This window comes from Sinohyriopsis cumingii, unplaced genomic scaffold, assembly GCF_028554795.1.
Source record: "Sinohyriopsis cumingii isolate HCF-2022 unplaced genomic scaffold, ASM2855479v2 utg000946l, whole genome shotgun sequence".
NCBI classification, from domain to species: Eukaryota; Metazoa; Mollusca; class Bivalvia; order Unionida; family Unionidae; genus Sinohyriopsis; species Sinohyriopsis cumingii.
In genome coordinates, this window is record NW_028315946.1 from 74,169 (window position 1) to 91,957 (window position 17,789).

The window sequence follows — 17,789 nt, forward strand, 5'->3', positions numbered from 1 at the left end:
GGATAATAGCATCACCATCCTGGTTCTTCTAGCTGATATATCCGTCTCTCTATCCATCCATACATTCAGACAGCTATACATAAATCAAGCTGGTCATAACAAGGATTAAGCAAAATACAGAGGAGAAATCCATAAATATATCATACTAAATAGTTTTATGTCAAATAAAGCCCTTAGCGATAAATTGTAACACACCGACAGTTTGTCTACTGTATTAAACCCGCAGAATGACAAATAAACGCAGCAAATTGAAGAAAGGCATTTAAACTGTAAAAATACGCTTACAAACTGGATTTGTACAAAATTTAACACTTACCCCTATGGCTGTAGTTGGAAGTAGGAGCGTTGACAAGATCCAAGAGATCACTGGGTCGCATAGAACAATAATCCTCCCATAATTACAGGAGATAAACAATGCACACGACCAGGGATAATGTACCCGTGCACACCGTGTTATATGAGTATCAGGCCGCGAGCGACCAAAGACGAGATGCATGAATTATTGTTATGTCACACAAAACAAACAAATGAACCACCCTAGGTAGCGCTGTATGCGTCTACGAAGTTAATTTACCGAATTGTTCTTAAGGCATACTAAATTATTTTCTTGTTTTATTCAGTGACACTGTTGACAGACCAGTGCATTCAAAGATCTGGAAATAATTCGGAACATTAGATTCTTTAGGACTTGTGTTATGTTAAATTTAATTCATAATACTGTAAGTTCCTCTTAAATTTCCATTTTATAATCTTCATAATTAAATTATTTATTGAGTCTTATAAAACTTGTTTGGCTTGATTCGTTCTGTTATTTAGCTTATGACCATGGAGTCGTAAAAGTGTGTGTGTGTGTGTGTGATAATTTTGCCAATGCAACTAGATTCCCAGATTTTGATGATTTGCACTGAACATTTTCCGACTCTATGGACGTTAGATGAACATGTTCTGTCTTTGCGATCAGATGATTCTCTACCGGTTTTTCCATTAATTTTCGTTGTATCTATTCTAAATGTTTTTTTGCAAGTTTATTTTCATGTAGTTACAATTTCTCTGAAGTATAGTTCCTGTCTTCTTACATCACTTATTCCGGATGACGAAACGAGGACAACCGAAAGAAAAAATATACATCATGACATCCATACCCCGTAGGTTAGTTCGGCCTTGTGGACGTAAAGCCGTATATTTAAAACTTCGATGTTTTAGATACAGTTTAAATTAGTTTGATCTTATTGAAGGTGATCTCTACATAATGAACTTTGAGCTTTCATAGAGTGAAAGTTTGTATACTGCCTCCAAGCTAGATTACATAATGATTGTGTTATTATATTCTCATATCTTTTGTAAACCCGTCTCTCTTCAACAATGAAAACGGTTTTAATTTCATGTGTGGCATAAATTATCCGTTAATTTCTTTAGATGTACATCCTAACCAGTGCGGCTTGGTCAAAGTTATAAACGTGCTGTCTAAAGTACTGGAATCTAGTGAAGGCGTCGTTTGTTGTAGGGATGACATCGTTTGTTGTAGGGAAGACGTAGATTGTAGGGAAGGCGTCGTTTGCTCTGGCTGGCAACCCGAGTTATAAGATGGCGTCATTGCTGAAGACCCTATAATAGATGCGATCGCTGCATAGGATTTGAAATTATTCTTTTTAAGAAGCAGTAGTTATTTCAGAGCACGAACAATGTGATGCGGTTTGACATTTTAATCATCCTTCCATCAATCTGTCACGGGCATGCTCTTTTCTGGAGGATTAGCAATAATTAAGGGACATTGAACGTCAAACCTGTCTTGAAAGGTTAGCCTTCCCGGTAAAGACATATGGGGATCGATATAAACAACTGCCAAGCAATGGCATATTTCTTTTTCTTCACATCATTCAGAAAATGTACATATTAATTTAAATATCTTGACGCACATGATAGAAAGCCCTAAGTTAAATAAGTTTCAAAGTCTGGAATGAAACGTTTATATATATATATATATATATATATATATATATATATATATATATATATATATATATATATATATATATATATATATATATATATATATATATATATATATATAGATAGATAGATAGATAGATAAGAGAGAGAGAGAGAGAGAGAGAGAGTTAGAGGCAGAGATAGACAGACAGATAATTGTGTTGTTTCTTGTCGTGTTTTGGAAACTTTTTTGCTGTATGAAATTAGCTTTTTCTCTCCAAAAGGATCATTTTCAATGAATTTTGAACACGGAAACAAGTCTAAGCTTGATCATTTTGGGCTTTGTGCAATGTGGATCCGGAAGTTAATATCATTACCATATAACACTGCATAAAAGTTTTACAAAATCATTAAATAACAAGGGGCCCCGAATGGCCGAGTGGTCTAAAGCGCTCTCCGTTACGGATCACTGCCATCTCACCTCTGTCTGCGGCGGTTCAAGTCTAGGATTCAGCCAATGTGGGTATGTGAGAAAGCTTGCCAGTAGCTTCTCGTGGGTCGGTGGTTCTTTCCGGGGTTTTCCCGGGTTCTTCCTCCACCATTAATACTGGCCGCCATGTATAGCCTATCGTGTGCTGAAAAATGGCGTTAAGCCCCAAGACAACAACAACAACAACAACATTAAATAACAAGCTTTCAGATTTAAAAAGTCTTTACAAGTGACGCAGAAAGCTAGAAGTTTTTTTCTCCGTAATACCAGAAAGGATATACATGTATACTTATGGGCCTGTCTTGTGTGCTTTGACAATAATTGTAAGCAACGGTTCAAAAAATAATTTAAATACGCTGTAAGAATTGAATTTCGTATTTCAAAGGACTCCTGAAGACATGAAGCTTGAACATCGAGTATACACTATACAGTATACAAAATACAATATACACTATACATTATACACTATACAGTATACAAAATATAATATACACTATACAGTATACAGTATATACAATACAGTATACAACATACAGTATACACTATATAGTATAAACTATACAGTATACACTCGACTGTATACTAAATACAATATACTGTACACACTATATACAGTATACACTATACAATATACAAAATACAATATACACTATACAGTATACTCTATACAGTATATACCATATATAAACATGAATGTAGTGTGTAATCGATTTTCAAGACCTATGAAATATAAGAAGTTTGATTCATACACACACACACACACACATATATATATATATATATATATATATATATATATATATATATATATATATATATATATATATATATATATATATATATATATATATATATATATATATATATATATAATATAGAGACAGACATATAGGCAAAGTTGGAACTGAACAAATTTTTCTGTACCTCAGTGTTGCTCCATACACAAAATATATACAAAGTCCAAAGCTAAAATAGAGTGTTTATTTAAATAAATGCATGAGATTTACATCGAGAGTTCTTAGTCAAGTAGTAAATATTGTACAAATAAATTTATATCACTATTAGATTCTTAAACAGCAGAATTACATCAATTAAAATAATACCAAGTTTCGCAATTCTTTTGCCAGCAGTGTCTGATTTTCGCCTTGATGAAATGAAATGTTTAAGGTTATGGCCACAAACTTTCCATCAAATTCTCTTTGATTCTCAAGTACAACATACATTGGCTATTACATACACATATGATATGTGAATTTACACATCTGATACTCTTTGAAGCTTATAAAACTGTAACAACTCTGAATTTTTTGTCATACAGTAGTATGTATAGGCTACTGCATTTGTATGGCAATGTATGAACGAGGTTTTTTCTCAGATTAATACTGCAAAACCTTTGGGTGTGGAGTACTAATCCGAGAAAACGAGTTCATATTTTCCCATTGAAATGCATTGACACTTGTTATTATATACTCATTTTCTTGTTCTACCAAAGCTTAGTTATGAAAATGCACTATAAGAAACAAAGTAACTGAATTTATACTGTGTTCCAAATTAAAAACACAACCGTAGATTCATCAGAACAAAATAAAATATTAATGCGCGCATAGCACAGCCCTGAGACCTTTCAACTTCGTTTGTTTAAAAAGGAATTGTCGTTTCGGTCTACTTAAAATTGAAATTTTGATTCATGTTGTGAACGAATGCGCATTGTCACAACTTTTCCATATGGTCTGGAATGGATGGATTTTGTTTTCTGTTCTGTCTATTCTACTCATTTCTGCTGGATATAGACTGGATTTATTAGCTGTGTCAATCCCACACGAAGTACGTGTGCTTTGAGCAGTGAGGGAGGTGTCTTGACTTATCTGCATGTGTGTTTCTGTTCTGTCATTGAATGTTTGGAATCATAATGTGGGAAAAATATGAACTCTTTTAATTGAAACTATCGAAAAGACGCTATGGAGTATCCCATTCATTTCATGTTGAGTGCATAAGGAGAATGTTATTGCAGTTGGAAATGTACTCCATAATACAGTACAATTTAAAGGTGTGTAATAAAGTTCTAGAACCCACGACATAGCTCATCCAATTCGGATTTGGAGAACTAAGAAACTACATTTTGAGGAAATTTAAAATACAAAAGTGTAAATATATTTTTTGTCATTCTTTTTACCAGCTAAAGAAGACGTGTTTATGCATTGTCACTTGCATGTTCTTTTTAGGGACCCAAACATGTTATGATCTGTTTGGCGTCTATCGCTTGCATAAATCTGACACATTGTATCAAAAAGGTTAACGTGGAGAAATATAAAGCAGCTGGTGTGTGACAGCCCATTCAGCCAGCAAAGAAAAAAAGAATTCTTCGTCGTCTTGGCTTATTGGCTCTGAGGCCCTTACTCTTGTTACTGAAACCTTCAGTTGCCTTTCTTTTTTAATTCTGTACTTTGCCTTGCACAAAATGGTACATCTCTGATAAATATGCGATAGCCCTTGGCCTCAATATGCTTTTCTGAGGTATATTTATATAGTCCAGTGAGCTCTGGTCATGGTCTGAGCCATTCCATTTACGAAAAGTTACGAACATTTCTCCTAAATAACTTAAAATGATCAGAATAGTATTTTCAAGACTGCGTCTCTCACGATTGTTGTGGACATTGCGAATACCATGCTCATTCGTTTGCTTCTTTTTAAAGTTTCATTTGTGACTCAGTAAACTCGTCCACATTGTTCACTTTATACTCTCTACTTTCAAACAGACGAAACAGCTTCTTTTGTTCATCGACAAGCAAATCTAATAAATTAAGACCTAAAGAGTCTGCTACACGAGTGTACACGTTTTGTTTACCAAGTAGTTCCTAATAAACTGTAGTATCTTAGACGCAAGTGTCGTCCATTATTAAGGTGTTCAGTATAGCAAAATCGCAAAATACCGAACGATTCTGACAATATAAAGATAACGGAGAGAAGAAAAAAAAATGAGTATATAATAAATCCTATTTCATTGGAAACAACAAAATCTGTTTACATATCTGGCTTAATTCTAATTTACTTCATCATTCTTTGGACATTGCCATTTATTATAGTTCTGTTTGCCACCAACACTTACTGGCTATTATTCCAAAATTCATTTAACAAACATAAAAGCTTGTTACTTTGGCAATGAAAATTGAATCGAAATCTTTGATACATAGTCTATATAACGTGTAAAATTTCCTCTTTGTGACATTGTTGATATGTGTTATTTTTCAGCAGTTGAAATGGAAATTGGAAATGTCTAGGGCCTGTCTTGGATCATACAGCGACGGCGCATTCAAGAAAATTCCCAAAGTTCCACACACGCAGGCAGTAGTGAAGATATAGAGGAACAACCGATCCATTACCATAGCAACGTATTTCCAGTCAAGTACCTCCTAGAAGTTGTGTATATCGAGAAAAAAAAATGATATTAATTACTGTTAAGCATATGTATGTTAGAAGATATATTTTATCGAGCACATTAAGTATTTAATAAGACTGCATCTGTTTGATAAAATGACTTTACGTAGTCCCCACGTGAAGAAAAAGAATAGTTTAACTATTTTTAAATTTTGTTTTTCTTTTATGATTGACACTTTTAACACATTGTTTGCAATATGAAGCCGAGAAAATGAGAAGTTGATGGCCTTCCTAAAGGCACATCCAGATACCCGCCCGGAATAGTCCCAGTCGGCTACCTCCGTGTGTCCTTGGAAAGTCACTTAGCTCCCATTTCCTCAAGATGGTATAGCCAATAACATGTTAAAACACTGTTAAATCCAACCAACCAACCCAAGAAAACATTATTTTTACTGTTTATGTACGGACTATATGGCATTGTGTTTATCAAAGGAGAGCAAGAAACAATTTGTTGCACCATTTAATATCAAACATTAATATATAATACTATTACATTCCTTTATTTTACATACTGTTAAATATTTGACGCAGTGTATCACCATCAGAAGTATTTTACACTGTCTCACAATTATAAGTACTTTACACTGTCTCACTGTAATAAGTATTGTACACTGTCTCACTTTAATAAGTATTTTACACTGTCTCACTGTAATAAGTATTTTACACTGTCTCACTGTAATAAGCATTTTACACTGTCTCACAATTATAAGTATTTTACACTGTCTCACTTTAATAAGTATTTTACACTGTCTCACTGTAATAAGTGTTTTACACTGTCTCACAATTATAAGTACTTTACACTGTCTCTCTATCATAAGGATTTTACACTGTCTTACTATTAATATTTTACACAGTGTCTCACTATCATAAGTATTTTGCACTGTCTCACTTTAATAAGTATTGTACACTGTCTCACTTTAATAAGTATTTTACACTGTCTCACTGTAATAAGTATTTTACACTGTCTCACTGTAATAAGCATTTTACACTGTCTCACAATTATAAGTACTTTACACTGTCTCTCTATCATAAGGATTTTACACTGTCTTACTATTAATATTTTACACAGTGTCTCACTGTCATAAGTATTTTGCACTGTCTCACTGCAATAAGTATATTACACGGTCTCACTATCATAAGTATTTGACACTATCTCACTATAACAAGTATTTTACACCGTCTTTCTATCGTAAGTATTTTACACTTTCTCGCTATCATAAGTATTTACACTGTCCCACTATCATAAGTATTTTACACAGTGTCTCACCATCATAAATATTTTACACTGTCTCACGATAATATGTATTTAACACTGTCTCAGAATAATCAGTATGTTACACTGTCTCACTATAAAAAGTATTTTAAACTGTATCTCTCTCACTAATAAATGTTTTAAAACAGTCTCACTATCATATGTATTTTATACTGTCTCACTATCATAAGAATCTTACAGGCTCACTATAATAAGTATTTTAAACTTTATCTCTCTTACTAATAAGTATTTTAAAACAGTCTCATATCATACGCACTTTTACACTATTTCACTATCATAAGTACATTTACCCAGTTTCTCGCTTAATTCATTTTACACAGTGTCGCACTATCATAAGTATTTTATACACTGTCTCACTATAAAAAGAGCTAAGAAAATCAGTTTTTAGAGTCTACTTTTCACGTTGGAATAAGTGAAGAAAGGGTATTGTTGAACAGTAATGAAATTTAGCACAGTCATCCATTATTTTAGAATTCTAAATAGATAAAATAAAATATTTTGTTTTAAGAACGCCGTCCTTATTTTTCAATGCTGTTATAGTGCTGTCAGTTTTCAATATCTAGTTTTTTGAAACATTAATTAAACATGGCAATGTAAGACTGATGTTTACAAGTTCAGAAGTTTTCGCTTACTGATGCAAGCCTGAATATCCAACTTTTCAAGTTAACAAGGTTGTGTTTACCGAAGGCAACGCATGGATGTTCAAAGTGTTAAGTTAACTAGCTTGTGTTTACTGATGGCAAGGTCTGAATATCCCAATATTTGGTTTATGCTTGCACCGTTTTATGTAATTATATGGTTCAAAGGGTTTGTTACAGGCCTCGAATGTCGACATTTCAATTAGGATTTCGGCTTCGAAATATTTTGAGGGATATTCAATGAACAACGTCTCATCTATAAATCTACTGTGATATTGTTTAATGTAATTTCGCATGATATAACTCCGTGCTTGCATTACTGAGCAATAGACTTTTGTTTTATTGCTAAAATGTTGATTAAATATGTAAAAAGTATATTTGAACCAATAAGATTAAATATGTAAAAAGTATATTTGGGACCAATAAGATTAAATATGTAAAAAGTATATTTGAAACAATAAGATTAAATATGTAAAAAGTATATTTGAACCAATAAGATTAAATATGTAAAAAGTATATTTGAACCAATGAGATTAAATGTGTAAAAATTATATTTGAACCAATAAGATTAAATATGTAAAAAGTATATTTGGGACCAATAAGATTAAATATGTAAAAAGTATATTTGAACCAATAAGATTAAATATGTAAAAAGTATATTTGGGACCAATAAGATTAAACATGTAAAAAGTATATTTGAACCAATGAGATTAAATGTGTAAAAATTATATTTGAACCAATAAGATTAAACATGTAAAAAGCATATTTGAACCAATAAGATTAAATATGTAAAAAGTATATTTGAACCAATAAGATTAAATATGTAAAAAGTATATTTGGGACCAATAAGATTAAATATGTAAAAAGTATATTTGAACCAATGAGATTAAATGTGTAAAAATTATATTTGAACCAATAAGATTAAACATGTAAAAAGCATATTTGAACCAATGAGATTAAATGTGTAAAAATTATATTTTGGACCAATAAGATTAAATACTTTTTTCATTCAGGTCCATAACGAACACTAGTATATAGCTAATATTATCAACATGAAGGATACTACTACTACTACTACTACTACTGCAACTATTACTATTACTACTATTTCTGCTACTACTACTACTACTACTACTACTACTACCACCACTACTACTACTACTAATAATGATAATAATAATAATAATACTAGCAATAACGTGCATTACAGAAGAAAAACCCTAGACATACCGCTTTATCACTGTCCTCTTTTTTCATATGCTCTGATATATACTTCACTCCTCGAAGAGACTCAGTTATATTGTCCGGGTATATGGTCTTTCTTTGTTGGGTCTCAGATGCAATGCGTTGGCGCAGATGTTCATAATTGGCGGCGATATCCCAATTCTGTGTGCCGACAGGTATATCCGGTTTTACTTCCCTAAGTTCTTTACCCTTTCCTGTTTGAGCTACTGATTTACTCTTTATCCTATCGAATTCTGGTCTTTGCATGCAGAGAATTCTGGGTAAAATTTCCGTGAACACTCTCCTTACCCAAGGGGACATTCTGTGTGTTGTTGGGCTCCGGAAGTGAACACTGAGCGTATAAACTGTCAAAAATATAGACAGCGTCACAACAATCATTGTGAACAGCAAGTATTTACCAATTAGCGGTATTACAATTGATGTTGGGGGATTGATGTCAGACAACAACAGGAAGAACACCGTGAGAGCGAGCAAAATGGAAATGGACAAAGTAATCTTCTCCCCACTGTCTGATGGTAAATAAAAAACGAGAACGGTTAATGCGGATATTGCAATGCATGGCATAATGAGATTAATTGTATAAAACAGCGTTCTTCTTCTCAAAGTTACATTAAACATTATGTCTGGATATGGCAAGTTGCAACACGGGTAAAATTTTTCGTTTCTTCTGGCAGTGACATTTATAATGTCCCATTCGACGTTCCGGTAATATTCTCTTAGATCGATTCCTTGCGTTATAACCATTTCCCCGGTCTCTTTCGTGATGACGTCAGTTTTGTAAGCGCACTTGTGTTGGAGATCCACTTCATGGCCGTCATACGTCCAGGATCCGAACTTCATAAAGCATTCCTGTTGGTCAAAAGGAAAGAACTCAACGTTGATTGGACAGTAACTCTTGTAGATGACGGGTGGTTCCCAGAGAATGTTCCCATCATAGGTGACTGTTACCTTCGTCATCAAGGTCACGACAAAGTCACCATCAGCACTGAAAACAAAATGCACATGGTAACCTGAATGAAAAAATAAACATATTCACACTTTAAACACCGGAAAGCAAATGTTTCCTGCGGGGGTGTTGTAGTTAGTAATAATACTGCATAAAATTTCGGTTCCAAATACAGAATATCAAACACTATCATAAAACTATATTAATAAGCTACACCACGTTTTCGATAAAAGCTTTACAATACAATTTCTCAGTGCTCAAACCATCATAGCCCACTCTCCGCGATACATTGATCACTGCCTAAGAAGGTGATAAGTCACGCAAATAAGGCCAAATAAAGCTCTGTGCTTTTTTCGTATATTCAGACTAAGAGTACAGTATAGAACTAAAGATGTATATATTAAGAGGTTACATAACTGCATCAGATTGCTTGCTACAGCCTGACATGATGACTGGCAGAAAGGAAGAACTTTGCTGAGTTGTGTAAACAAAGGTCAAGGTGCGGTGACACTTTCAACAACAAATTATATCAATACATTTAAACGGAACGTTGCCTTTGGACACATACAATTAAAAGTTGTCATTACAAATTCACGCCCTGGAATAATAAATTATGTTGGTTTTGTTTGGTCATCATGTACCAACTATCAACCTCCAGGAATGGCGTACCAGCTATCAGCCTACAGGCATCATGTACCAGCTATCAACCTTCAGGTATCAAGTATCAGCTATCAGCCTTCAGGTATCACGTACCAGCTATCAGCCTTCAGGCATCACGTACCGACTATTAGCCATCTGGTATCAGGCATCGGCTATAAAATTTCAGGCATCACGTACCGGCTATCAGCTATAAGGCATCACGTACCGGCTATCCACCTCGGCATGGGTCTTCTAAACATTTTAAAGAGTCTTTTCGGCTTATATGCTGGCTATTAGCGTTTGTTTATGTCTTATTTCAATTATACTTATAGCAGAATCAAAGTTGCCGGTAACTGCGTGTACTCATTGGATTGTTACCATCACTGTTAGCCATTAAATGGCGAGACTGACAGTGACATTCGTCATCGTCTTTCTTAGCATCGTCAGCATATGGTATAGTCATAAGTATGGCTACTACTGCCGAAAATTGCCAACATAGAGTTTTTCAAGCCCAGGGTTAGTCGACCGAAAATCAAATAATATAGCTTTTCATCTTGATAAGAAAAGTCTTAATAAATTAATCGAAGGTGGTTTACAAGTTGTAGAAGTTCATATTATATGTCGTTAATAGGGGCATTCAGCAAGATGTGACGATTAGGATGAAAAATAAAAATATAATCAAAAATAGTATGGTTTGAACTGAGGAGCACTTCAGTTAAAAAAGTTAACATATTTACACTTATATATTAGCTCGCCCAATAGCAAATAGCTATATATTTGCACAAAAATGTATTTGTCTTTTATGTGTTTGGTTTTGAGTCTGTGAAAATAATGAGTTTGATATGATTTATGGTTACGTCGAGGACTGCAAACGTGTTCTTCTCCCCGACGTAGAAAAAAAAACACAAGGCAAAATGTAATACTGAATGTATTACATATCCCCTCTTTTACGCTTTCGAGATATTCTTCAGCTTTGCAGTATGAATGGAACTCAAAACAAGCCGAGGGTTATGAAAGGACCATGCCGGTGCTTCTAAGAATATCGACTGATGGACGTCAGGGAAAAGACAAATTGTTCCCGTCGGTATCGAACACCACCTCAGCTATATAAGATCAAATGGGTTTGTACTAAACAGCCTGAAGGTAAATTGCTCAGAATGATGCATGTTTCCTCATGGAGGTGACACTGCTAAAACAGGTTTCATTGTACTAAATAGATATGAGTACGTAAGTACGAGAAGTTGCAGAACACTGTATGCAACAATGTGCAATATACAATGTGCTTCACCGTCTTAATTCCAATTCTTCTAATTTTTCTGCACGTTCATAATGAACAGACAAAACTACATACGTGTGTTGTTCTGTGTCGGCGGAAGGAATGTGTTTGATTGCATAGGGGTACGTACAGGCACCAGACCGAGGCGGGAAGAATGAGTTTGATACAGCTAATGATAAGTCCAGGCCGTCAAGCCGAGACAGAAAGAATGAGTTTGATACGGCGTCGGGATACGTCGAGGATGTCAGGCTTCGATGTCTCGTACCCGTAAGCACTATCAAAAGAATGTTTAAGACTAACAGCAAAACACGTTTTCTGTATATTACAAACTTGGTATTTCATGCTTTCTAAAATATTTAGCTTTTTATCATAAACGAAATTAAACTGGGAATATAATTCACTACGTCTAAACTACGCAAGCGAAGACACGAAAGTAGTTTTCAGTTCGATTCACTACGTCTAAACCGCGCAAAAAGAAGAAACCAAAGCATTCACAAAGTCTAAATTGCGCTAAAGAAGACACCAAAACTAGTCGCAGTCCGTCTCACTACGTCTAAACTACGCAAAAGAAGATACCAAAGCATTAACTACATCTAAACTAAGCAAAACAAGACACCATAGCAGTTCGCATCTGATTTTGTGATGCCAAAATACGAACTGAACATCTACATGGAACACCAGATTAAACATGTAAAATTAAATGGGTATGTAATATCTTTCAGTTCGTATTTCCTTATAGCACACCCGCACTCGAACTATTTTATAGGTATTGCGAGCGTCGATATCCTGAGATGCACGGAATGGAACACTGTTATGTATCCTAACGTGTTTTAAATCCCATTCCCACTGTGTTGCTAAAATATTTGGGCAATGTACAAGGGTGGGATAGATAATGAATAAACAAATATAGTATTGTTCTGAGTCAGTGTAAAGAAGTCATATAATGTGGTAAGGCTTGTGTGTACCTTTTGGTTTGAGGGCCTGGACGTGCCCCTATTCAGCACCAGGCTAGTTCTTATCACCGACTCGGAACAATGCACTTATGCAGCTTTCCATATGGTTCCCTTTCTTTATTTCGATCGTATGTATAACTTACAACACAAGAGAGGATCTATTCGCAAAAGAAAATGTTTTGGTCTCATCGGAGTCATTAATAGACAGATTTCACTGTTCCAGCCAGTACAAATATTCTGTTCATCATTGTAAAATTAAAGAAATAAGGTGAACATAGAATTGTACAAAAATAATCTACATCCGTAATGTAGAACATAAAAGCTACTAACTTGTTATAAAGGACGATATCAGGCCGCCATAACTCCTCTGACGATATATGGGTAATATCAATTCCTCCGAACTCTTTCGGATCCCATCGCAACCTGCCATCAAACCATTCCTACAAATAGGAAACAAGAATATGATTCGTAGAACGTAATATATGTTGAAATATAAACAAAGCATTAATTATTATTATTATTATTATTATTATTATTATTATTATTATTATTATTATCTTTATTATTATTATTGGTGTTGTTGTTGTTGTTGTTGTAATACCTGCCTTCATCATATACGATAATTTAACATTAGGCATATTTCTCAATCTCTCTTGTATCTGAAATGATTTAAAATTTTAACTTTGCTTTGATACGGCCTTTCCTACAGTGTGTAATCGGTTTTCAAGCTTCGTGAATTTATGAACCGTACGAAATATGATGTTCGTTTTCTACAGTTACAAACAATTATAAAAATAATCAAAACATAGATAGCACACATATATTTTAAACATTGCTAAAACCCAAAAGGGAGCATGAATACATAAGCAATTAATGTCTAGTGTTTTAAACTTTGAGATGTTAGAATCTGCGTCACGTGATAACAGTTTTAACTAGTCCAAATATTATTACAGAGACTTACAAAATAAGCCAATGGCTTGCCATGCAAGAAAGAAAGATTAATCTTCCTTAAAATCCATTTGCTTCCGCCCTCCTTCAATTCACACACACACACACACACACACACACACACACACTATTAGATACATGGTTTCTTGGTTACTCATTACGGAAACACTTGTGCGGAGATCAGTTTTTTACATACTCGTTATCATTTCATATCGGGTGACTATTAACCCATGTGACAAATTTACCTCTCAGATGACCTTAACGATTTCTTTGCACATTATCTCCTATCAAATTATTGCGGAAGCATTGCTAAAAAAAGAAAACGACAATATGACTTAATGACGTCATGATGTCACGTCTTACTGAACTGGAATAGTCTAATACCTGGTCTTAGTGTGACTCATTGGGTCCAAAGAAAAATGAATGAAAGTAGTTAGTGATAGTCAGTCTAAACACGCTTGGGGTTTTCCGACAATGATAGGATAACCGCTTTGGAAATGCTACAGTAGCCGCGATTGCATATAATATATGTACCTGATTTACCAAACGACCCTTTATTCTTCTTGCGCTGAATTACTCCATGGAAGTATATCCAAGATGGAATTAGGTAAAATAAAAGTCCCTATGTGTTTAAACACGGGTGAAGCACGCATCTGACTAACTCGTTATTATTCCATACCGAGTCACTAACAAACCGTGTAGCTAATAATACCTTAAGATCTTCAAGAATTTCTGAAGACTTTTGAAGATAGCTCCCTATACTGACCTATTCACCCATGCATCCGTCTGTCTACTTATCTGTTTTTCTGTCTGTTTATTAGCGGATCAATCAGTTAGTCCGGTTGTTTGTCCGTCTGTCTCATTGATAGGTTAGGAAAAAATGTTCCAGCACCTGACTCAGCCATAACTTGGTCTTCATAACTTGCTTTTTCTCGTCCTGCAAATAGGAAAGGTACAGATCTAGAAATATGTCTCATCAGAGTTGCTACAGTACACCTTGTAAGACAATCTGCCGTTTATTTGCTCTGATTTGTATAGAATGCCATTTCTGTGTAAATCGCAAAAAAGATATTCATTTATTGTACCGGTACATTTTCAGATCACAAAATGCAACTCAATTTGGAGAAAGTTTTGGGAACGCAATAATTTCTTAACACAGTGATACCTGTATATCGATTTCTTACTCACTAATGCACATATAATGACTTATGAACACAATGATTCATGTATGATTATTTCTTAACACAACGATACATGTATAATGATTTCTTTACACAATGATATAAGCATTATGACTTCTTTATTCAATGACACAGTCTATTGTTTTCCCTTCATTGTTTTATATTTTCATTTCCTTTTTCTGAAGCTGTCTTTTCTGGTCAGTCAACTATTTGACAAAAGACATATCTGTTTTTAAAAAAATCTTTTATTGTTTTTGTTGCTATTGTTTATGTTTATGTCAACAATGAAATTGGGTACGTTTCTTAAAAAAAATAAAACAGTAAAGAATGACAATATCAGTTGTCATCATCAGTGAAATAGGATTGTATACTGCATAATTCTGTGGTGTGAAAAATGCAGAATGACAGTAGATTTCTCGACCGAAAGTTTGTAGACAGTCCATCGGATTGCTAGAGTTTGATCTCTACAAAAATAAGTCCTTATAAATTCTAGTTCGCCATGTAGAATATTTAAATGTTGCAAAACAAATACGTCCTCTTAAATTTTAAGTTCATTATGTAGAAGATTGGACGAATGTAAAAGATACGTCTTTATAAACTTTAAGTTCACCATGTAGAATTTTTGTATGGCACACGCTACGGCATCTTCATTTTTTCACAATAGAGGCACAGGCGTCACTTGGATGACATAATTATTGTATAAATATAGATCTTACTCAGACACTAAATGAACGCTTACCTAAGAACAAGAATTACATTTTTCTCCCTCCAGCAACATCCCTTATAGCGTATACTTATTACGCAACGATGTAAAGTAAGAGTGGAACTCCTTCTATTACAAACATAAGCAAATATCGATACATAAATGTTATTTTTAGGGAGGCGTTGTTAATGGGGGTGGGGTTTACATCAGCTGCAGCATAAAGTTTGTAGTCTGACTATACAAAAAATTTCTACATCGCCTCCATGATTTGAAAGATGCGTTCTCATAATAACATTCACTGTGGACACAGCGCTTGATATTTATTTCGAAAGCTTATAATCAGCAAGCCAGACACTATTAATGAAATGACTTTTTCCTAGATAACCATTGGAAAACAGTAATAGACCGATGAATTTTACAACCATCCCTTCAAATTCTATAACATTGATGACAAAGATGATGAAGATTATGGAACTGACTCTGAGCCATCGGGCTATTTTAAATCATGACATGGAGTTATGTTAGATCATTATATCGGTCTGTGTTAGGTCATGACATCGGTCTATGTTAGGTCATGACATCAGTTTATGCTAGGTTATGACATGGTTTGTGTTAGATTAGGACATCGGTCTGTGTTAGATCATGGCATCGGTCTTTGTGAGATTATGACATCGGTCTTTGTGAAATCATCGTGACATCGGTCTGTGTTAGATCATGACATCGGTCTTTGTGAAATCATCGTGACATCGGCCTGTGTTAGATCATGACATCGGTCTTTGTGAGATCATGATATCGGTCTGTGTTAGGTCATGACATCGGTCTATGTTAGGCCATGACATCAGTTTTCGCTAGGTTATGACATGGTTTGTGTTAGATTAGGACATCGGTCTGTGTTAGATCATGACATCAGTCTATGTTAGGCCGTGACATTGGTCTATGTTAGGTGATGACATCAGTCTATGCTAGGTTATGACATCGGTCTGTGTTAGATCAGGACATCGGTCTGTGTTAGATCATGAGACCGGTCTTTGTGAGATCATGACATCGGTCTGTGTTAGATCAGGACATCGGTCTGTGTTAGATCATGAGACCGGTCTTTGTGAGATCATGACATCGGTCTGTGTTAGATCAGGACATCGGTCTGTGTTAGATCAGAACATCGGTCTTTGTGAGATCATCATTACACAGGCCTGTATTAGATCATGACTTCGGTCTGTGTTGGGTCATGACATCGGTGTATGTTGAATAATGACATCGGTCTTTGTGATATCATTACTTAGTCCTGTATTAGATCATGACTTCGGTATGTGTTAGGTCATGACTTCGGTCTATGTAAGATCAGGACATCGGTCTGTGTTAGATCAAGATATCTGTCTGTGTGAAATCAGGACATCGGTCTTTGTGAGATAAGTACACAGACCTGTGTTAAATTATGACCGGTCTGTCTTAGGTCATGACATCGGTCTACGTTGAGTCATGACATCGGTCTATGTTAGATCATGGTATTGGTCTATGTTAGATCATGACATCGGGCTATTATCACACACACACACAAACACACACACACACACACACACACACACACACACACACACAGAGACACGTACTAATTTCTCGTTTGAATTGTTCCATGACATTACTTGTAATCGTCATTGGATACGTTGAAGCCTTAAGTGATGAATAATAACTTCCTTGCATGTATGTTTAATTAAACCGATTAGTATACTCATATAGGTAAATGTCTTTTCTCAAATATTGAACTGTCATATGTCTTTAAAAAATTTCATCACTGAAATATTTAGAAGCCTGTTCTACTGACTGTTCATAAACCTATCAACTTTGGAAACCTAGCTGTATGAAATATATTTCATGTGTTCATTTTGTGTAAATTTTACCTCTTCATTTGACTCATTTCTAGCCAGTGTCTCGATGAATGCGTGACTGCCATCATCGGACAAATTATGAATAAATAATGTCATAAATTTGTTGCTAATTAAATTCTTTTGTGTTCCATGTGTGCTGGAACACTAAATTTGCATATTACGTGTTAATTCTCTCATGCTTTGTATTCACTTGCATTAACTGGTCATAAATCCTCGACGAATTGCATATCTATTCATGGACAGAAACATT

The 17,789-nt window shown here is 34.7% G+C and overlaps 1 protein-coding gene across 1 annotated transcript in view; it reads right to left on the reverse strand.

Moving 5' to 3' along the window:
* Positions 1-3,386: 3,386 nt before the first annotated feature.
* Positions 3,387-17,789, reverse strand: part of LOC149772967 (acetylcholine receptor subunit alpha-like) — a 49,186-nt gene continuing 34,783 nt past the window's right edge. Inside the window, exons 2-5 of the mRNA XM_089947021.1 lie at positions 14,665-14,709; positions 13,155-13,264; positions 8,996-9,995; positions 3,387-5,829 (exon numbers count right to left, since the gene is read on the reverse strand). Coding sequence (XP_089803147.1) covers positions 5,665-5,829; positions 8,996-9,995; positions 13,155-13,264; positions 14,665-14,709 — 1,320 coding nt within the window. The 3' untranslated portion in view covers positions 3,387-5,664. The remainder of the gene's footprint in view (positions 5,830-8,995; positions 9,996-13,154; positions 13,265-14,664; positions 14,710-17,789) is intronic.